General features: G+C 38.9%; 2 protein-coding genes across 7 annotated transcripts in view; both read right to left on the bottom strand.

Moving 5' to 3' along the window:
* The window catches only part of ZNF521 (zinc finger protein 521), a 355,589-nt gene that overhangs the window by 79,990 nt on the left and 251,521 nt on the right, over positions 1-24,078 (bottom strand). The gene's annotated exons all lie outside the window — the stretch shown is intronic.
* On the bottom strand, positions 7,686-14,642 carry LOC148049228 (uncharacterized). Its single transcript, XM_087706832.1, has 3 exons — positions 13,257-14,642; positions 9,480-9,574; positions 7,686-7,860 (listed from the first exon to the last, which is right to left on the bottom strand). Exons 1-3 carry the CDS (start codon positions 14,640-14,642, stop codon positions 7,686-7,688), a joined length of 1,656 nt encoding a protein of 551 aa, XP_087562958.1.

Below are 24,078 nucleotides of genomic sequence, written 5' to 3'. Positions count from 1 at the left end.
CTTTTTGAAAAATCTATAAAAAGACGCCATTGCTCTGAATCATATTGGATTTTAAATTGACCCATCAGACCTTCGACATCGATGCAATAAACCAACATGTCTTCCTGGGCGAAATAAAGAACGGACTCCTTTTCACGATGTCTGAACCATGAAGATGACACTTCTGGCAACAATAAATTCCTGCTTTTCAGCCTTGATCCGAGTAACTCAGCGGAATTTTGGTCTTGTATCATCTTCAAAGTCAGAACTTGATTCGTCATCTGGTTCAGGTATGACTTCACCTTCATCGGAGCTAGGTATCTCTTCCAAGGTAACAGGGGGCTTGGGCATTGGTATATCTGTGCCATGGAGGATGGGACAAATTGCTGAGTGAAGATTGGGGTATGAAATGGAATGCTTCCATTTGCAATTAAACCCTTTCATATCGCATGAACAAAAGTAACAGTCATCACTATGGTTCTTTTGCTCTCACCATACCATAGGAATCCCATAACAGAAAGATTTTTTCTTACCCTTGAACCAGTTTCGGAGGTCCTCAACACACCATTTGCACACTTTATGAGGTGCCCAAACTTTATCTTGATCTCCAATTTTTAGTCCAAAGTATGCAAAGTATACTTTTTTCACAAAGTCTGTAATATTCTGCTGTTGCTTCAACACTGTATATTCACCACAGATGAAACAGAAACTGTCTGATGAATTAATACACTTTCGCGGAGCCATAACATAATGGTTGAAGAATGACGAGCTAACATGAATTGCGATGAAAAAGTGTTAACAGCCTAGAACCAAGAACCTGATGATGATTCGTGCACAAGTGTGGCATGCAGGAGAGAGCAGCTCTGTGTCTATACACGAGACTTCAGACTTCACAGTGCTGGCCACGCCCCCTGTACTGACCAGAGATGCTGCTATCTGCCCTGTCTCCCTCCCACTGGATTCTTCAGGAAAGATTAACCCCTTCTACCATTAGAAGCACAGACTTAAAACTTGCTTAGCTTATGTATATATTGCTGACCATCAGATTTACAATGCTATTTTTTTTTTACATAACTCGGACAAACCCTTTAAGGGTTTTTTGGCATTTTATATCTTAAATGCACTTATGTGAATTAATTAATATTAATTTGGACTTTAAATTTGGTTAAAACCCATAATATAAAAAAATACCCAAAATTATATTTTTAAATAAATTTGAAGACAATTTTGCATGTTGTGGCAAATCATGACGTCTAGAAGTTTTTTCAATATTTTATTTGTTTTCAGCACACCAAAATACATGGAACTGCAGCTTTTTAGTCGCAGACCTGTGTTTTCATTTTGTATATTGTATGATTCAGAGGTCGGTTTCTGCTGGTTCGTCCCAGATCGGGCGAACCGGTAGTGGCAGTGGCAGGAGGCTCCGCCCACCCGGATGCTTCTGCACATTCACAGAAACATTGCACGCATGCTCAAACCGGTAGTAAAATAAATTGAAACCCACCACTGGTATGATTCCAAATAACTGAAAACACAACTATGCTTTATTCAATATACAATATTACACAAATCATGCTTAATGTAGTGCATGAATGCAGTTGTAACGTGTCTTGATTCTCTGAAGATAATGAAGAAGTTAAGGAATATTGTGAGCTTGACTATGGCACTCTTCAGTGCACTGATTAACTTCAACTATTTCCATTTATATTGGACCTCATTTCTCCAGCTCAAAGAAAGATACTTCACCATCTTGGCTAGGAATTCAGGAAAATATAGTACAACACAATTGAAGGGTGTTACCATTAAGAAATCTGGTTTATTTTCTATCACATTCTAGCTCCTATATACTGTGTTTATAAACCAAACTATTTATACTGGCCCTGCTATTGTCTTGGGGCAATTTAATTTAATTGCAATTCTTGGTTTTATGGTTGCAAACCACTTTGAGGACATTAGTCAGTTTGGCAATATATAAATTAAACAAACAAACAGCCATGCACACATGCAATATAATAGTTCATTGCCAGTTTATAATAATAGCATCTTATAGTAATAGTATCTATGACTTTCAGAATGTGATGCAAGATAGGATAGCATTTCTCAATTTAGCTTTCCTAAATATGTTTCAATAAAACTACAATAAATATTATCGAGCCAATTGCAGAGCTGAATTATGCTACAAATCATAAGCTGGTTCATACATTTTGTTAAACCATCTTTTGGGAGAATAGACCATAAAGGCCTCATTCACTTATCATGCTATACTAGAAATCATAATTAATAAATTATAATGAGAGAATTCGCTTATTATGTTGGATTAAAATGAAGCAAACCACAGTATAACTTAGTGATGTGCCGACCAGATATACACCATTCTTCTTGCTGAAAAAATATTAATTTATTGCTTTGAACACCACTATGGCCATTATACCAGGCAGTAAAGATGCAACCATTGTGTTTTGCTTAATAACAGGAAAATATATTATTTGGATTATTACAATGTTAGTTAGCATAATAATAATCTACTTTTGTGTTTAAAACCATAATAAAGTGATGGTAGAAATCTGCACCTTATTTGAAACACTGTATTCTGAGTGCAAAACAGTAGTTTTGTAAGGCAAAACAATGGGTTTTTTTAGTATCAAATGGACTCTTTTGATCATTTTAGAAGTTGTTTGACTCCAAAACGATCAAAATAATTTACATTCAAAACAATGTCTTTGGCCCTAAATCATGGCATTTTAAACTTGGAGTCGTTTGAATTCAATTTTTTGGTACAACTTTAAATGCCATCTATTTCAACCTCAAATTACACCAGTTGCAGTTTTTCCAGCTGTCCGAGTATGACACATGCCAGGCAGTAATGGCATTCAGCCAGTGAGCACCTATTCGGAAGAACCGGTTGTTAACTTTCTAAGCAGTTTGGAGAATCGGTTGTTGGAAGAAATCTCATTTTGTTTTTTTCCCACTTTATAGGGCTAATCCTATAAGGAAGACAGGAAGGAAACATTCTGGTGTTGTTTCTAGATTCATCTTTATTGCCTTGCTTATAGAAATTGCCTCTCTCATTAACCCTTATTACATTGTAACAGCTAAGGCGAAGCACCTATCGATGTGACATTGAGTTGGCCACGCCCACTCAGTCACATGACAACCAGCCCAGCCTACCCAACTGGTCATTAGGGCAGAGAACTGGTTGTTAAATTATTTGAATCCCACAACTGATGCCAGGAGTTTAAAAATACATTTTAAGAAGAAAAGTCAGTTAGGTTCAACCATTCCTCATGTTCTTTTCAACAATGATAAATAGGAATGCAACAAAGTTCCTCCTCGGTAGACATTCACTTGAGCACAAGCAATGCATTCTTTACAACTTTCTTCAGGTTCCTTCAAGAAGCCCCTACACCAAAGGACTATACCTATGTAACATCAGTAGTAATAACCACAGAGGAGAAAGATATTCAGTAGTGGGAAATTCTGTATCAATATGCTTCCTGGCTGAACGAGCCTTGTTTATCAATTAACAGCCAGTGAAAATATTTTCTGCAATTATAGAGATGATTTCATTCCAATATGAAGCAACACCACATCACTCTCTTCTCTAGGGAAAAGGCAACTCCTGTCACTATTATGGAACACAGCTAATTTTAACAGAGTCTGTGTCAGCCTCTTGAGGAATGCCATGTTGATGAAGGAATATACAGTAGGGAACTTCTCAGCGGACCAGGCTGATTGGAGAGCCTCAGGAAAGGTGTGAGGAAATTGCATTTCCTGTTTTTTAGCAGGGTTATTAACCAAGAAAGCAACTTTAATCACTGGAAGACCACTAGCAAGGTTATTTTTTTATATTTAATGTAACAAAACAATATCTTTTATTCCTCAGACGCTTTTTAATCTATATGTCAACACAATCATTTTATGCTCCTATACAGTTGTAAACAACTGTAGGGGTATGTTAAAATGTGAAAGCACAGAATGTATTTTCTTTGATTCAACAAAATCAGTTAGCATTGTACTATTTTCATCTTTCTTGAGTACTATTGAAGAATGAAAGTAGCAAATACACAGGGTTAATATACACAAAATACCTAAAAATGTCAGGAAGATGTAACAGGGTTAACAAAACTCCTTCAAATACCGGTTGGCATTTTCAGATAATAAATGCCTAGACAGGCGGGAGCTCTAGCTGCTTTCAGACAATCCATAATGACAGAGACTAGCTTTACTTTCATTAGAATATGGTAGTAAAATGACTATATCACTTCAAAATAAAATGTTTATATACAATTTTAATGTTTAATTTTCTTGATCTCAAAATAGAGTCTATAAATCATACTCTCTAAGTATCTGAACAAAGAGAGATGCTTAGAGTAAGTCCCGCTTCCATAGTCTGCTATCTTCCGAAAAGTTACTTTTGTATTTTACTGTACAAATGAATGTTCATCTTTTCTTTTAATTGTTGTCCAGAGTGGTATAGTCCATTTTATTATTACTTTGGATTTTAGCATCTACATACCTCCAGACTTGCTGATGCAAGACAGCAGAGAGAATGATAGGTGTAACGTGAAGCTGCTGACTGGGTTATAGGTAGTATTGTTGAGGATCTACAACATATAGTGATGAACACAGAATGCAAACATGGTAGGAATATTTCAGCCATCTTTGCTGCTATCTAGTAGTCATTTGGATTCTTAAACTCTGATTACTGATTCCACTGACCAATGAAAACTCCACCCCACTTCCATTCAATTATGTCTGGTTGCTTGGATGAAGTCCCTGCAGTTTTCTTAGCAAGGTTTTTCAGAAATGTTTTTCCACTACTTCCTTCCTAGGAGTCTGAGAAAGTGTCTAGCCTAAGGTCTCCCAACTGGCTTTGTACATATGGCAGGACTAGAACTCACAGTCTCTGGATTTTTAGTCTTGATATCTTAATGACTACACCAAACTGGTGCAATCATGAAGAATATCTACAGGACAGAAAAAACCTACGCCAAAAGATAAGTACCTGGGCATGAGATGCAGTCTGGTCTGTACTTAATAGTGGAATGCTGTTATTTTTTTGGTTTGACTTCTATAGAAACAGCTGGTCTTCCTACTTAGAAGGGAGAAGAACAGAATCTATTGTATAATATTTAATTATGGAATAAGGAACATAGCCTTAGAGAGTTTCTTAAGAAAAATATCCTCCATTAATTTGGGGGTGAGGAGTAAGGTGGAGGAAAAACTCTCAATATAGGGAATGGGTTTTTTTATTTTGTTTTTGTGAAATTGTGCTCTTAATTTTTAATAATACTCTTGCAAGTAGCCGGGAGACAATATTTCATATCTAACACTGAGCATGGAGCAGTAAAGCAAAGAAAGTGTTGCAACACTTCTTGTACGTCTGGGTTTTATGGCAGTACATATGCATAAAAGAGATAAGAAAGAGAGCCAAGGCTGACTGAATATGCTCAGTGGAAATTCATCAGCAGAAATCAGGAAAACTCATCTTTGACATCATTCATAGTAAGAGAATGGTAGCAACTTTTCCATTTTTAAAAAAAGCAAAAGTTATGGAAGTAGAATGCTACTCCCTAGAAGAGCCTCAGTGCTATTGTTTGAACTGACTCAAAATATCTCATAAAATCTGTATAACCATTAACATATGAAAATAATTTTTCATAAATTTCCCTAACCACAATATTTTAGAAGTTGGCTTCAAATCCCCACCCTTGGTAATAAATTTACTGTAGTCCAGATTGTGTACTCACACTCTCTGGTTTGAACTTGGCAAAGCGTCTTCCCTTCAGACAGCTCCACATTGGGCTCTCCTGCTTCCCAAAGTAGAGATGAGAGGAAAAAATAGCAGCTGTGTTTGTTTTGAACATATGATTTTGTTAGGCTTGTCATTTCCACCCTAAAATAGTGGACCAACTCTAGGCTGAGGCAGGTGTACTTACAGTAAGATGAGATTTCACCAAATGATGAAATATGAATATTGACATCACAATGCAAGCTCTGCCCCATTTACACTTACTATATAAGCTATTATGATTCAAATTGAAAAGAGGTGGAGTTTCTATTGCAAAGCATGTTTTCTCCTTTGCCTGTTCACAGGTACTCATGAATAGGGGTAGCCAGAAAGGATATAAGCCCTATTTTCTTCTAGTAGAAAAAGTATAGTAATATGTAATTTTATTGAAGCAATTATTTATGAAATCAGTATATAGTGAAATCTTAAGAATTACACTTCAGGCCTTGGGTGTTCCGGGAAAGGAAAGAAGATAGAAGAAAAGTAGAAGAAAAATTAGTTGGCTGTGTTTATCACTGACCATCTTTTCTTTGCTCTTTCAGTTCCACTGGACCAATTTTTAATTTACAACCTAACAGCTACTCTTACTCTTTCTGTCTTTTGCTAAATGCCCAGTGAGAGTTTTGTTCTAGAAAAAGGCTGTCAAAATTTAACCTTAAGGAATTTCTGAAGATTGTTTTAAAACACACACACAGCACATATATACTTATTGGGAAAAAGACAGTCATCTCATGTGGTGCATCTGAATACAACATCCAGAATTGCTACCATTACCAAGCCTGCTGAAAATTCTGGGCATTGGAATTGTAATATATTTGGAGACACTAGCTATAAAGCTATAAACAGACTGAAACTGCTTGGTGTTTTTTTGGTTTTTAATTCCTACTATAATTTTCACTATCGCTTTCAAATTCTGTCAATTACCACATTAATTGTTATTGATCTTCAGAATTAGTGTAGTTTGTAGTTTGTAGTTTATTATGATTTATAGGCCGCCCTTTTCCCTGAGGGGACTCAGGGCGGCTTACAATACATGGGAAGGGGGGTGCAAAACAAAAACACAAGACAGTGCATAAATAAAAATAAAACAATAAAACACAACTTTCATTCAACATTCGGGTGGGGCAAATTAGAATCTTATCCCCAGGCCTGACGGGATAGCCAGATCCTGAGGGCTGTGCGGAAGGTCTGGACGGTGGTGAGGGTGAGAATCTCCACGGGGAGATCGTTCCAAAGGGTCGGAGCTGCTACTGAGAAGGCTCTCCTCCGCGTAGTCGCCAGTCGGCACTGACTGGCGGATGGAACTCGGAGGAGGCCTAATCTGTGCGATCTAATTGGTCGAAGGGAGGTAATCGGCAGGAGGCGGTCTCTCAAGTACTCAGATCCACTACCATGGAGAGATTTATGGATGGTAAGTAGCCCCTTGAAGTGCACCCGGAGATCAACAGGTAGCCAGCGCAGCTCGCGGAGGATGGGTGTTATGTGGGCGAACCGAGGTGCGCCCACAATCACTTGCGCGGCCGCATTCTGGACTAGCTGAAGTCGCCGGATGCTCTTCAAGGGCAGCCCCATGTAGAGCACATTGCAGTATTCCAGCCTAGAGATCACAAGGGCTCGTAACAATATAGTAAACAAATGATCAAATAATCAATAACTCAAATTTTAAAAAATCATAAATACATACAACACTGGAGACATGGATGGATATGCACATTTAAATGCCTGTGTGTGTACATATGTGTTTCAGGAATGCTCTCTTTTGCCACCCAAGCATTATACCAAAAAAGATGTCGAAGAGTCTAATTTCTCTATGTTAATAAAATTTTGATGTTATGTCCTCACTGAAAGAAATGTGTGATGTTTTTTTTGTAAGAAGACAGGGTTTTTATTTTTCATATGTAGCAGGGTGTATAACTCATTCAATGAATTTCATAGTTATTTTCAGTTTACTAATTTCCCTAACAGACTTTTTAATTTGTTCAGTCTTAATAATGAAAACCATGTTTTTTTCCTGTGGGTTTCCCCATGATTTCTCTATATCAGGTATTTTCTCTTCTTCCTCCTCAAACCCACTGAAGGGATTCATAAACCTTGCAGGAAATGAACACTATTTATTTATCTTTCCTTAAACGCAATAGTCAGCTTGTCTGTGACAAAAACAATTGGGTGATTATTTCAAGGAGATGAAGTGAAGTCCTGCATTCAAAAGAACTTTATGTCAAAATGGAATTATCTGAATGTGGGTTAACTCCACAAAATTGAGTGACACGCCTGGTGAGCTGTTATGCATATTATAACCGCTATGTGGAGCAACCAACATCTAATTTTTACTATGTGTGGTCTTCATGAGTTAAGACTTAGATGGATATTGATGCAGCCTCAATGACATGCTTGGACTTACGTTGTATCCAGGAAAAAAACAGAAAAAGCTTTTGACAGTGAGACATGCCAGAAGCTCAAACCATTATGTGGTGGCTCACAAGCTGTCTCAATGGCCATACGGTTGTTGATGGCATCTCAACGGAGTTCAACTTCCATTCTCAAAAACAACCAGTCTGCCAAATGCCTAAACTATAAAAATCTTCACATATAAACATTCTGCGTGGGTGGACAATGACTTGTCATGGCTTATTCTGAAATGCTTTAAAAAAATAGTACTAATGCTCAGTGCAGGTAATCACAATTTTGAAAAAAAAAGATAACCTAGAGTTGTGTTATAATTTTTATAGGTACAATTTGTACCTATCTTTCAGTAGATGAGAGAGGTGGCACACGAGAAATGGATCATTAAACAGTAGTGTGAAGCCAGGGAAATTAACCAGCTGCTGTGAAAGCCACCTCTCTTATTCTCTCAGTGATAAGAGAGAAATAAGGCAAAAGAGGGAGAGGAAAAGGGATAACAAAGGGAGGGATGGTGATAGTAGTGACAATTAAAAATATTGTATTAAATCCAAATCCAGTGATTTCAATGGAATACTTAAAATGACACTGCTTTTACTTCTGAAATGCATGATTTTATGGATTAATAATATTGTGACCAATCAAAGGTCCAGGCTACTTCAATGACCCATAGGCACAATGCAGTGTAAAATAATAAGCCAATGCAATCACATGTCAAGCCATCTGTCCTTCCATTTTTAAAATGGAAGAGTTCTACCTATGTTTAAAACAATAATTTGACAAGTTCAAGTCTTCATACCGCACTAGTCTTCACATAAAAAAATGAAAATGTAAGGCAAAACATGTGAGCTGCTAGAAATGACAATTGGAAAATCAAGAGTGTTTTATCTCCCTCTATAAAACATGTTACCAACTCCATTACTTCCTCAGTCACTTTCTGATTATTTTCTACTTTTTCTTTCTAAGACATATAGGCAATGCCACCTAATCATAAACAAAACAATGTCTAGAGCCATGCTAGCAAACCTATGGCACACGTGCCAGAGGTGGCATGCAGAGCCTCTCTGCTGACATGCAAGCCATCGCCCCAGGTCACATCTCCGTGGTGTTTGTTTCATGAGCTTCTGTTTTGCTGCAAACGACGAAACAGAAGCTCACTAAAGAAAAAGATTTTACCTCTTGCCGCACTGCCAGTGTTGGGATGCCCCACCTCTTGCTGCCAGCTGGTCTTCGGGTCTCTGCTGTGCATGTCCATGCATGCACATATCTGCGCATGTCCACACATGCACTTGTTCATGCACACACCCACCTTTCACTTTGGGCAAGCACGCACGGGCAGTTTGGGCATTCAGTGTCTAAAAGGTTCACCATCACTGGCCTAGAGCTTTGCTGACGACTTTGTACCTGCAGAAATTGAATGCATGAAGAGGATACAAGAAAATACGAGCTACCTTTGTTTGCTAGATATTGGTATTTGTGAAAATCCTTTTCCATAAATATTTTGTTTTAGAGCGAACATATGTACCTACAAATATATACACAGAGAGTGCTCTCTACAAGAACAGAACACTGTTCAAGTGCTTTTGTTCTTTCCATAGAGAAAACTGAGATAGGCATGAATATCTGAAGTCATAACCCAGCCTATGGGAAACTATAGCCGGTCACAAGCCCGGATAAATGGGGAGTGTTGGTTCCCGTGGCGACGGAACTGTGAAACAAGCTGAGAATCCAATGGCAGGACAACACACGGATAAACAACTCTGTAATCCGTGACGTTCTGCCTTTGGCCTTCACAATGCAACGGTCACTGCCTTGTGGACGTTGACGTTTACGAAGATTAAGTCCAAGTCCATCTGAAGTCATGGCTTCCTCTCCCTGCTTCAGATTGAAAAGCGAATAGGCAGCAGCTTAATTATATAGTCATACATTAATGCAAAGGATGCCAATTAGTCTTTTATACATTTAACAGAACTGCAAATTCTTTCCTGAGCATAGAATTTCCTTTACTAGCTGTAGTGTTCACTCATACTACCTGTAAAGTATCAGTTTCTTTCCTAAAAGCATCTTATATTCTTTTTCCTAAAGGAAGTTAGCCCATAAAAGTTGGAGAAGACCATTCAATACTTGAACATCCCCAATGTTTGATCAAGAAATAGCCTGATCTCAGCATCCCAGATAATAAGGTTTCCTATAATTTAAAGAATTTAATCAACATCTCTCCTGAGCCCATTCCTAGAACAACTTCATCACGTACTGAATCAGAACATTTTTATTTTATTTACATGCTTGTTTTACTTTCACATCTCTTACTCTATCAATAAAATATGGCATACAACATTATGAAAAGTATTACTACTAGGTTATATTATTGTGAAACAAAAAGAATAGGAGAGATAGAGGAGAAAGAGAGACAGATAAATCAAGAACAAAGTAACAAATTATATTGTCAGTAAAATGTGAACTTTTTGATTGGGGATGACATTTATTTTAAGTATGCGATGACGGCGGAAAATCTGTCAGGGTAAGACATGGCAGCGGTTTCAACGTTTGTTAAGAGTGTCATGGGAATTTAACTAAAACTGTTAAAACTGACACAACTGGCTTTGGTTAACACATTAAGCATAGTAAAAGCGCCAGTCAGCATATCCTCTGTAGCATCAGTTCAGTTAAATAATCTGGAAGAGGATAAAACTGGGTGGGATAATAAATGGTACTTTTTTCTCTCTACACATCAGTGGAGGGAGGAAAAATAAAAAAGGAAGCGGTATTGTGACAGAACTATGTTTCCTTCCTTCTCTTTTCATAAGCAACTGTTTTGTAATTTAAGGAGAGGGAGGGAGGTGTGAGTGAAGGAGAACATGCAAATTTGTGTGCTGGGGAGGCTTTTGCCTTATCACCTGAATAAAGCGAGCAGGGAACATGTTACTACACAATTAGTTTCTGTACCGGTGCTGAAGTCCATGAATTCTTACACACCCTTTTGAAGAGCTGTCTAAAATGTTCTACTCCATTGTGAGGAAACTGCAGTGTCATCGGATAGCCAACTGTCAGAACAGAAAATTATAATGGAGGATGTTGCTTTTTAGGAGAGGACCAAGTATTCAATTATATGGATACCGCTACTTACATGATGTTCCAGATGTGGGTAAAAAATTCACAAATGGAAATTATGAAACTGATCTCAGTTATGATACAGTACATATTGAATTATATGGTATATCATTAAAATCAGAATGCTGTATTCTTTTATGAAATAAAAGAGACCTTATCAAATTGACCTTTATTTTTTATTTTCTTGGGAATTTGTCAGTGATGCTATAAAAATAATTTCAACTTTTTTTCCTTTCAGATTAATGTCAACCTGCTCAATATAGCTTTTATTGTAAAATAACACTGATAAACCCCTCAATGAACTTTTCAAGAGGGTGTGACTTTGGGATGTCAAATTGTAGGTACGAAGCAGATCAGTGAAGTCAGTACAACCATGTATAAAAGCGACAGGTATTTTTTTAAAAAAATGATGTGAAGGAACATTTCTCTCAGTGTTTCTGAATGCTACGATAGGCATAGCGTGCTCCAGAAGTCCATACTGAAATATATTTAGTATGAATATAACATGTATGCAGAGAGAGGAAATTTGGGGTAATTTTTTAATGTTTTAATATGTTTTGTTTATTATTATTAGTTTTGTATGCCACCCACTCCCGAAGGACTCCGGGTGGTTCACAATAAACAGGGAAAGGGAAATAAATAAGACAATACAAAGAATTTAAAAATGCACAACATTCACAATTGAGGCGGGGCTGGATATTTCAACAGCCCCCAGCCTGTCGGAACAGCCAGGACTTGGTAGCTTTACGGAAGGCCGGGAGGGTAGTAAGGGTCCGGATCTCCACGGGGAGCTCATTCCAGAGGGCCGGCGTAGCAACAGAGAAGGGTCTTCCCCGGGGGGTTGCCAGCCGACATTGGCTGGCCGATGGAACCCGGAGAAAGTCAAGCCTGTGAGATCGAATCAGTCTTTGGGAGGTAATTGGCAGGAGGCGGTCTCTCAGGTACCCAGATCCGATGCCATGCAGGGCTTTATAAGTAACGACTAGCACCTTGAAGCGTGTCTGGAGGCCAATGGGTAGCCAGTGCAGCTCGCGGAGGATAGGTGTAATGTGGGTGTACTTGGGTGCACCCACAATCGCTCGCATGGCTGCATTCTGGACTAGCTGAAGTCTTCGAACACTTTTCAAGGGAAGCCCCATGTAGCGCGCGTTACAGTAACCCAGTCTTGAGGTGACGAGGGCGTGAGTGACTATCTGAAGTGCCTCCCGGTCCAGGTAGGGTCGCAATTGGTGCACCAGCGAACCTGGGCAAAGACCCCCCTGGTCACAGCTGACAAATGGTGATCTAAAGTCAGTTGTGGGTCCAGGAGGACTCCCAAATTGCAAACCCTCTCTGAGGGGCGTATAATTTTACCCCCCAGCCTCAGAGATAGAATAGTTTGCCAATCTTTGGGAGGGAACATCAATAGCCATTCAGTCTTGTCGGGATTGAGCGCAAGCTTGTTTGTTCCCATCCAAACCCTAACAGCCTCCAGGCACTGGTACATCACTTCTACCGCTTCACTGAGTTGGCACGGGGCGGACAGATACAATTGTGTATCGTCCGCGTATTGATGGTAGTTAATCCCGTGCCGCTGTATGATCTCACCCAGCGGCTTCATGTTGATGTTAAATAGGAGGGGGGACAGGACCGAGCCCTGCGGCACCCCATAATTTAGGGGCCTAGGGGTCAACCTCTGCCCCCCAACCAACACCGACTGCGACCTGTCTGAGAGGTAGAAGGAGAACCACTGAAGAACGGTGCCTCCCACTCCCACCACCGTCGCAGAAGGATACACTGGTCGATGGTATCGAAGGCCGCTGAGAGGTCAAGGAGCACCAGGATAGAGGACTGACCCCTATCCCTGGCTCACCAGAGATCATCGATCAGCGCGACCAAAGCAGTTTCCGTGCTGTAACCAGGCCTGAAACGGATCCAGATAATCGGTTTCATCCAAGGACCGTCGGAGTTGAGAGGCCACCACTTTCTCAACAACCTTTCCTACAAAAGGAAGGTTGGAGACTGGACAATAGTTGCTCAAGATGGCTGGGTCCAAAGACGGTTTCTTCAGGAGGGGTCTCACCACCGCATCCTTTAGGAGGAGCGGGAAGGATCCCTCCTGGAGAGAGGTATTAATTATCATTTGGATCCAGCCACGTGTCACCTCCCTGCTGGTCGAAACCAGCCAGGAGGGGCACAGGTCCAGTATACAAATGGAGGCACTCACCGCTCCCATGGCCTTGTCCACTTCCTCAGGCGCGACAAGTTGAAACTCAGTCCATAAACTCCGCTCAAGACCTTCCCCCGGTACCTCGGCTGGTACCGTGCAATTGGAGTCCAGGTCTGTCCGAATCCGAGCGACTTTATCCGTTAAATATTGAACAAATTCCTCAGCTCTACCTTGTAAAGGTTCATCCGCATCCCTCCCTTTCAGGAGGGAGCAGGTTATCCTAAACAAGGCGGCTGGGCGCGATTCAGTGGATGCAATAAGAGCGGCAAAATGCGAACATTTCGCCGCCCGTATTGCCACGAGATAGGCTCTGATATAGGCTTTCATCAGTGCTCGGTCTGACTCAGATTTACTGGCCCTCCAGCAGCGCTCTAGGCGTCTCTTTTGGCACTTCATCTCCCGGAGTTCCTTGGTAAACCAAGGAGCTCTCCTGGATCCGCTACCTCGGAGAGGCTGCAAAGGCGCAATCCGGTTTAGAGCCTCTGTCGCCGCTGTATTCCAAGCAGCGACTAAGGACTCAACCAGACTGTGGACAAGAGTGTCAGGTATCACCCCAAGCACCGTCTGAAAACCCATGGGGTCCATCAGGCATCTGGGGCGGAACCACCTAATCGGTTCCTCCTCCCTACAGTGGGGGATTGGTTTCCGAAAGTCAAGCCTCACTAGGAAGTGATCAGACCATAACAAGGGCAAGATCTTAATACCCCTCAACTCTAGATCACGCCTCCACTGCTCTGAGAGGAATACAAGGTCAAGTGTGTGACCCGCTGAATGAGTCGGACCCCGGATTAATTGGGTCAAGTCCATGGCTGTCATGGAAGCCATGAACTCCTGTGCCCCATCAGAGCGTTCGCCAAGCGTAGGCAGGTTGAAATCCCCCAGCACCATAAGCCTGGGGAACTCTACCGCCAGCTCGGCAACCAACTCGAGGAGCGAGGGGAGGGCTTCTGCAACGCTGTTGGGAGGTAGGTACGTTAACAGCAAGCCCACTTGACCCCCAAGGTCCAACTTCAACAACAAGGACTCACACCCGACAAGCTCCGGAGCAGGGATCCTATGAGGAACTAATGACCTTCGGACGATGACAGCCACTCCCCCACCCTTTCCCTGGGGTCGCGGCTGGTGGAGCACCTGAAATCCCTCTGGGCACATTTCAGTGATGGGGACTCCTCCCTCCGGGCCCAGCCAGGTTTCAGTAATACATGCCAGGTCTGCCCCCTCGTCTAATATTAGGTCCTGGACGAGGGGAGCTTTATGAACCACAGACCTGGCATTTAGCAACAACAGCCTGAGACCAGGGCCCTGACAATTCTCGCCATCTGGTCCTGGAGTGGAACTAGCAGGACCGGAAGGGGGGGATCGCTGGGACGTAGCGGACCCTCCTTCCCCGGTAATGGCTAGCCCTGAAGTTCCCATCATACCTGCCCCTCCCAATAATGACCGCAATGCTCCGGCCCACCCCCGCAACCGTAGACCCCACTTTCCCTCTCACAGCCTCTGCTCCTTCCGGTAGGCGATTTATACCAGTTATTCTAGGATGGGAGATAGACCTGGGGCCCCCTACCACTTCTGCAATCGCACTCAGGGGAGGAGGCACCAGGTTATGATCCCAATCCTAACATACATACACAAGCACTCACCCATAGAGTCCCCACAGAGTCAGTTAAAACACAAAAACACAAAAATATGATTCTCTGTATTTTTATGATTGTTTTTATATTGTGGTTTTATTTGATTGCTGTACACTGCCCAGCATGACTTCTATAAATTTGATAAATAAAAAAAATACTAACAGAATTCTATATACCATTCTTAAATCTACATTAAAATAGTCCTCCAACAGTAACTTAACTGTGAACTTAAATGTGTCCAGATTCTAAAATCTATGTGCAGTGCAGTTAATGCCCATCTGCTCCTGTCTGGTTCTGCTGAAAAAATGCAGATGTAGAATTAAACATTAAAACCAAATGCAAAAACCCAGCAGTAGCTGCCAACAAATTGCCTTCATATGCAACAAGTATGATCTTCTAGAGTTTCATATGCTGATTTAAAAAAAAAAACCAATAGTACTATATTTTGGAACAAAAACAACACAGGGAAAAGATTGGGAATGAACAAAAATAATACTATAGTTTTGACAATTAAAGATAGGGAAAAATCTCATTTCATTTATAAATAAATTATACATTTATTTATAAAGCCCTCAATTATAAAGCTAGTTCTGTGGAAGGATTTGAAATAATGGGACTGCTTCTAGAATAAAGTTTACTTTGTGCTATCGGTATACTTTTGAAAATTAAGGAACATTTTTCATTGAAGGAGATCATTTGAAAATTTGATCATTTTTATACTTCACAATATTATTGAGCAAACTGTCTGGACTATACATTTTAAATTTAAAAAAATCTGCATTGTGTAAGACATAATAATCATTCCATGGGTAATAGATATGTTTCTGCTGGCTTATGAGCTGGCTATGCTTTATTTCTACTGAAACAAGTTTGTTTTAAAATTACTGAAATAAATACCATTCTTTACCATTAACACAGCTGCATAATAACAAAAATGTAAGAAATGCTCCAATAACAATGTAATCTCAAATAATATATTTTAATCTAAAGGCTCAAGATTAGGAATAATATGGCTGCATAACCTTTCTTAGTAATAGTTATAAAAAGGATGACAAAATATTACAGAAATCAGATGCAGCTCATCATTGGTTCCAGATTATTAGATGAATTTGGGAAATCATTATAACTTTCATATTGATTTCAGTGGGACCCAAGTGTGATTTTTGTGGATTCAATTTCTATTATTAAAGTTTAGATATTTCTTCCAGAGAATTCTCTATCTTGAAAAAGAATAGAGACTATGCTACCTTTTGTAGAATGAAACAACAAAAGGTGTACTGTGGCTATTCTGCTGTTCAGAAAGAACAGTCAGATGTTGTATTCCTGATTAAAATAATCTACAGCAAAATTATATATTTATTAATCTAATATTCAAAATATTGGCTGTGAGCTTTCAAATTAAACAATTATTATAGTTGATGAGATTATTAAAAACTCCAAAAAGACAGATATATATGATCTTATTTCTCATAGCTATTGTTACATTGAAATGGTGTTTTAGGAGCCAATTGTTCAGCTTGTACTTTTACTAGTGCAATTCAATCACTTCCATCAATAAAGCAGTAAATATTTTCACCACTGAAATAACCTTGTGGCTGCCTTATAATTACCAGAATGCTTGCTGAATTACTTGCTTTGTTCCACTATCCCCTGTCAGTGCCACAGACCTCCCTGTCTCTCTTGTTTTTCTCAAAAGCAATTTAGAAAATGCTTGTATTTGAGACAAAAGGAGAACATTTGGTGAAAGAAAATTCATCATTAGGTATCTAGAGGTTTGTTAATAGAAAAGGCAACTCCCACAGTGTATCCTAGTGCTCAAGCCATACACACATGTTCAGGACCAGCAAGCTGCCTTCACAGTGGGCCAAAAGTCATTATCATAATTTTATATTACATAGACTACATTGAAAATTTAATATATCCCAGCAAAAAGAGACAAAAGACATTTTGCATAATGCTTCTGTGAACGCACTCTCTCTTGCTACTCTTTTAGCCACCCCATGCAGATAATCACACCAGGAAAAAGAAGTTCATTACCTAAGCCAAATCAAAATTAGGCTTTTCTTTTTGATAGGGAACTTCATTAGTAAACCCTGTCTTATACAGCTGGGAGATTTGATGAATCTATCTTGGAGTAATAATTCAGCACAATCAGCCACATTTCTTCTTTACGTTTTATATATTTGTTAAGAAAATAGGAAATGATGCATTTGTAATCTATTAACTCAGAAGGCTATCCTTTCCATGCACTTATTTATGCTAGATTTTCAGTAGTAACCTTGTTAATGCAATATTTTTCTACGTACCTACATATACATTGCAGCTACAAAATACCTGCTATATTCTAGAAAAAATACTACAAATTTCAGCGCTACAGTAAAGAAAATGGCTATTGTGTCATTAATTAGAATGTAAAGGCAATAAGTTCTAGGATATCTATTTTTTAATATGGAAGTGGAGACAGAACTTCCAACTAGTGGGGTGAAACCGCTCATCCCACTGAAGAGTGACACTGATCAGCATCAAGACACTCCATTTGGGTTAGTTATACTCCCCTCCCTTTTTTATTTCCTAGTTGGCCATATCATTAAATGTTGTTTTAGGTGGCTACTATTTATTACTGTCAACTTTTTTCTGTATCCTTATTTAATGTTAATTTTTATTTAATTTTTCAACTTGCATATTGCCAAATCTTTCCAAACTCCTTGCATCTTATAGTAATAGAGAAGAAAAAAATTACAATGTCTATGGTAATTATAGTCCAAAATAGAGCAATCATCCCAGAAACATCATGAGAAAACAAATAACAATTATATAGTGGTATCAACCCCAAAAGGTCTCTGGAAGAGCTCTGTTCTAAGTACGTTCCAGAAGGCTATCATTGATGGGACTAATCTTGGTTGCCAGAGGGAAGCTGTTCCAAAAAGGACAAATTAACACTATAAAATAATGAAGAATTCTGGGAGATTCCTGTTTTAGCAGCCCAATCTGTGTATCTGATGCAATGGAGAGGAATGCACAGGAATATATTTTATTAAAAATGCATTAATTTCTACGATGGTATCAAGATTCCTGGCCCTGCAATAAGCTACTGTAGCTACCCCATTGGGAAGAGTTCAAAATAGCAGGCTACATCCCTGTCTGCATAAAGGGCAAACCAGATTCAAATTACATCATGGAAAGAAAGTATGGGAATGAGGAACCACTTTCTTGCACTATTTTGCATACATACATACATACATACATACATACATACATACATACATACACACACACACACACACACACACACACACACACACACACACACACACTCCTTTTCCAAATTGCTATTTTCTCCAAATAGTAGCTTGATGATGGTGGGAAGGACAAACAGGAGGGAAAAATCCCATCCCAGCAGTCCTAATTTAGACTGGGATTTATGTAGGAGGGTAGAGAAGATTTTTTTAAAACCCTCAGGTATAGAATTTCAGTTGTACAGAAAAAAAATCACATGTCTGTGTTTTTACATAATAGTACAAACCCTATATTAGTATGTAATTGTGGGTATGCTGAATATTGGATGTCAATAAGGATACTCAGTTTTTCACTATTTGGCATTTCTCTGCTCTGAAAGGGCACATTTGAACAACTAGGTTTTCGTCCAATATTATCTATGATTATGCCAGGAAAATTGAATGCCATTTAGTAAATGGGTAATCTAGAGGCTCTACAATCTTCTTTAATTCATTTGGAATGGCATGGAAATGCTGTATGTCATTCCCATGTTTAAGTGACCTTCCCTGAATGTAGGTCAGTTGGTTTTACAAGGCTTGGTTATGCCCTGTGAGATTAGACTCTTTAAAATTACTGATTGATTTCGCAATGCTTTAAATTTACAAAGCTTAAACTGAGCATAAAACTTAAATGGTCAGATGAGATTTTCCTGAATGTGCGATTAGTTAGGGGGAGTACAACGCTGCTTCCTTAAAGAAAAGAACTAGTCAATGATCTGTGAAAGGTTGCAGCTTTGCACCTTTATACTAAATGTTTCCAAAATCAGAATGCAATGCATAAGACACTAGTATCTCTTTAGTGCTCTCAGGGGCTTGGAACCTTGAAATATACTTTTTTCTTGGGCCACTACTTTACTTTCTTGTTCATCTGAAACTGTTTATTGGAACATTTCAGGAGTCCCTTGAGGACTCTAGATAAACGACTCTGTAATGTACAAGCAAATCACATGTTTTGTTCAGAAGCTTTTTGACAGCTTCTCAAACTCCTACACTATTCATATTTTCTTAGGGTGAGTCTCATGATACAACAGAGTTGGGTATTTTAAAAGACTTTTGAACTCTTTTTTTTTTTTTTACATCTGTGGATATGCCGTTTGAAGACTGTTATTATTTCTAGGCTACTATTATAAAATATTTGCCAATACTCATGTCAGTGATGCAACTGGATTTCACGCTGGTTTATCCCAAATAATTTCTGGAACTTTGCTAGGAAATGTTAGATGAGGTCAGCAAAAGCAGATGCAAAACTAGAAATACCTAAAAATTTCCTTTCTCTGTACTCAACCCTTTAAGTCCCAGGCAAACCAGAAACATCTTATACAGTATAAACTGGAAATAGTAGCCAAATAGGTTTGGAGAGTAGCAATTTGTGAAAGGAGGGACTGCAGTTCAGTAAGTAGATTTCTTTACATTGTATTCCAGTCAGCAAAATGGTGTCACTGCCTTCAGCATAGATCTAAGTTTGCACTGCATCCAAGAATTGAAGTAAGAAGCAAATGGGCTGGACTTTTCATAACTCCAATGACACAAATAAAATACTTTTTTGACTAACATAGCAGCTATACAGTAATTCCTAGGCATAAATATAACCTAGGTTTTTCACAAAAATGGGCCTGGTTTTTTGTCAAAGAAAAAAAGGACATGCATAGCCTTTAGGAGGCTTGTAGAGTGCTCCAGGAGGATGGGTGGGGAAAATGAGTAAAAGTGGCCAATTTTTCATGAAAACGGGTCCATTTTTGTCCAAAAAAGGGCATGCATAGCTTATAGTGCTTCTGGGGACTGGAGGGGACATAAAGGGCCCATTTGTGCTGTCCCCAGCCCCTAGGAGCACTCTGGAAGCCTCCTAAAGGCTATGCACGGCCATTTTTGCAAAGTGGGTCGGGTTTCAGGAGGCAAAAAACCTCTGTATTCAATGTATAAGATGCACTCAGATTTTCACCCTCTTTTTTGAGGGGAAAAGGTGCATCTTATAATCCGAAAAATATAGTAGTTTCATTTTAAACATGATTATTGTTTGCTTCTGTGCCATCAATTTATCAAAAACATAAACAGTTGTGTGTGTGTGTATAGTGGCATTTGTGCTGATAAATAAATAATTTATTTATTTATAATTTATTTATTTATCAGCACAAATACAACATATGTAACAAAAAGGCAACAGTAAAAATATTGGGTTTCTGCCTGGAGGGTCTCTTGTGACGAGCCGAAGGACAGAGAATGGAAGTAGTGATCTTCCTCCCATATTTGGGCATACCGGGGGTTGTAAAATCTTTTTATATATATATATATATATATATATATATATATATATATATATATATATATATATATATATATATATATATATATATATATATATATATATATATATATATATATATATATATATATATATAGTGTGTGTGTGTGTGTGTGTGTGTGTGTGTGTGTGTATTTCTACGCTGCCTTCCCAAGGAATTCAAAACAAACAGATCTCCTCTCACTTTAACCCCCCCCCCCAATACCATTCTTATGAAGTATGTAGGCTGGGAGTGAGTGATTAAGTCAAAGTTCCCCAGGGTAATTTGGGAAATAATGTAAGGAATGGACTGTTTATTCCTTACATTATGAATTGGCTTTATAGTTATGTGACTACATTTAATGGAAAGATACATAAATATACATATAAGACATTTATATGCATATGAGGACCATTCCTGTAGGATTATCCCCCCCCAGAAACAATCTGAACCTCCTCCCTCCCATAATCGCAATCTGTGTTCTGAAATTCAAAATGGACTGCCATTTGACGCAATCCAGAGTCAAAGAAAAAATAAGTTTTAGATGCTGCTTCATATACTATTATTTCTGCAGTAAAGCAGCTAAAATGTACACCTACAGTTTACATTTTTACAAATAAAAATAGCATGCATCTTTTAAATAAAAAAGCTAGCACTATTTTTTGCTTTCAAGATTAATCCAAATGCAAAAAAAAAAAAAATCCAGTTCAGCTATTTCCTTTTTCACTAGATTTTCACGTTATTAGAAGTACACAGCTAATGACTTCCTGTGGGCGTGGCCTGTTGCCGAGGAGGGCTCCACCGAGCTCCTCAGAGATCTGGTCTGTATATCTAAATAAGATCATAGATAGCACCCCTTTTTGGCTAAGAAAGGGGCAGGGAGGATAGCTCCGTAGGTTAGGGTCTATTCGTAAGCCACAGCCTTTTTCTTTTTTTGGCTGTGGAAGAGATTAGATCCAGCCGAAGCGGAGCCTTTATCTCCGGCCAGTTCTTCTCAGCTGCCTTTTTTTTTTTTGGCAGCCCCAGACAGGCTAGCCCCCCCCAGGACAAAACAAAGTTTTTTTCAAGCTAGAGTTGATACGGGAGGGTACCACCCCTGTGAGATTTATGCTTTTATTACTATCTTAAATACCAGCACCATTTGTCTTAAAGACTTCTTTGTTTAAATAGACTTTAAAATGGCGATTTCTCTCCGTGGATGATTACTGGATGTACTTAGCCGGGCTTATCTTCCTGCAGACTGCTCCTTAACAAAATAAACTCTTTTTCTTTGGAAATAGAGGGGAGCGAAGCATTGCTTACTTGTTTATCTATTATGGCACCCAGATCAAAGAAACGTCTTGCTACAAATGTGTCTAAAGAATTTAAACAATCTTTTTTGGAAACACAACCTTTGTCTCCTACGCCCTCTACTGGAGAAGTTTTAACACAGGAATATCTCTTTAAAATATTTAATGCCCTTAAGCAAGAACTTAAGGAATTTGTATTGCAACTTTATGAGGATCTAAAATCTAAAGTTAATCAAATGAAGGCGAATACGTTTGCAGCCGTGTCTGCCCTGTCAGATTACTCTGCTGAAATAGAGAACAGATTGGAAAGTCTGGAGAAGGCTAATTTTGATTTGACTACCAATATTCAAATTTTACAAGAAAAAATTAGAAATAACGAAGAACAGCTTATGACGCTAAATTTTGATAGGAAGGCATTTTCAATAAGAGTCAGAGGATTCCGTGAAAAGGAGCAAGAGAATTTGAAACAGACATTTGCTGAAGCCTTCAGCCATGCGCTGGGAAGCCCGGGACTTAACTTTGATTGGCAGATTCGGAAAATCTATCGCCAGAACTCATTGATAGCGGAACAGCGACAGCTCCCGAGGGACATAATTATACATTTCTCTACAAAAGAATCTAGAAACGCGATTGTGCAAAAGTTTTATAATAACAGTCTCCGAGTTGATGACCAGGACGTGATTGTCTTCAAAGATATACCTTTCCAAATGTTGAGAGCAAGAAGGGACTACGCCTTTTTAACTAAAGAGCTTAGGAGTCAACAGATTCGATACAGATGGGAGGCCCCTGCCGGCATCACGGTTACATTTGAGAATCAAAGATTTCGTCTTAACTCTGTTTCGGAGGCTCAAGATTTCTATTGTAGGATTCTGAAGGCGGGACTTCCTGACGCGCTTGGAAGAGAGGAGAGACAAGCGGAAGGAGAAAGCAAACGGCTGGCCATGCGGCTGCAAGATGGAGGGGGTAGCCCCTCCTCCCTCGGAGAAGCAGAAGAACGCAGATCGAGAATTTAGATACTTCAAAAGACTTCCTAAAGTTGAGGACTGAATGGGGGTTTGAGACCTCTCTCCGGTAGAAAAAGTGGACTAATTTTTATCAGAAGGGAAAGCTGGGTGAAACTACTTTGAGCTAGATTCTAAAGTAACGTTAGCATAAATCTGATAGTGGTTAAAAGAATGCGGAATGATTTATGTTGTTTAAACTTTGTTAGATGGGACTATTTTAAAATAGAAGGTTAACTGACTCTTGCTGAAAGCATTATTTGAATATGATCCATGCTATTTAACTTTTATTTGAAGGGAAAGTTGGTTGTAATAGTTCTGAGTTATTTTTCAAATAAACGCTAGTATAAATTTGATAGTGGTAAATATTAGACAAGCAAGAGATGAGGGTAAAATGCATGTGGAATGAACTACGTTATTTGTGGTAAATATCAGACAAGCAAGGGATGAGGGCAAAATTTACGTTGTTTAAAGCTTATTAGAACAGGAAGCCGCTTGGGATTATCTTAAGATAACTGTAAAAAGAATGTGGAATGATTTATGTTGTTTAAACTTTGTTAGAAGCGACTACCTTAAAATAGAAGGTTAACTGAATCTTGCTGAAAGTATTATTAGAATATGTGGAATGATTCATGCTACAAATCGCTCTGAGTTATATTTTAAACAAATGGTAGTACTACGTTATTTGTGATAAATATTAGACAAGCAAGGGATGAGGGCAAAATTTACGTTGTTTAAAGCTTATTAGAACAGGAAGCCGCTTGGGATTATCTTAAGATAACTGTAAAAAGAATGTGGAATGATTTATGTTGTTTAAATTTTGTTAGAAGCGACTACCTTAAAATAGAAGGTTAACTGAATTTTGCTGAAAGTATTATTGGAATATGTGGAAGGATTCATGCTACAAATCGCTCTGAGTTATATTTTAAACAAATGGTAGTATAAATTTGATAGTGGTAAATATCAGACAAGTGGGGGATGAGGGTAAAATACATGTGGAATGAACTAAGTTATTTAAATTCTATTAGAAGGGGAAGTCGGTTGGAATTACAGAAATTGATTCCTGTGTAAAGTAATATCTGATCTATGCTGCTTAACTTTACTAAGAAGGGG

The sequence above is a fragment of the Thamnophis sirtalis genome, unplaced genomic scaffold, assembly GCF_051295495.1.
Source record: "Thamnophis sirtalis isolate CommonGarterSnake01/CBP01778 unplaced genomic scaffold, rThaSir2_p1.2 scaffold_2, whole genome shotgun sequence".
Taxonomy (NCBI): domain Eukaryota; kingdom Metazoa; phylum Chordata; class Lepidosauria; order Squamata; family Natricidae; genus Thamnophis; species Thamnophis sirtalis.
Note: the sequence above shows the minus strand (reverse complement) of the source record. Positions and strands in the feature narration are given on the sequence as shown.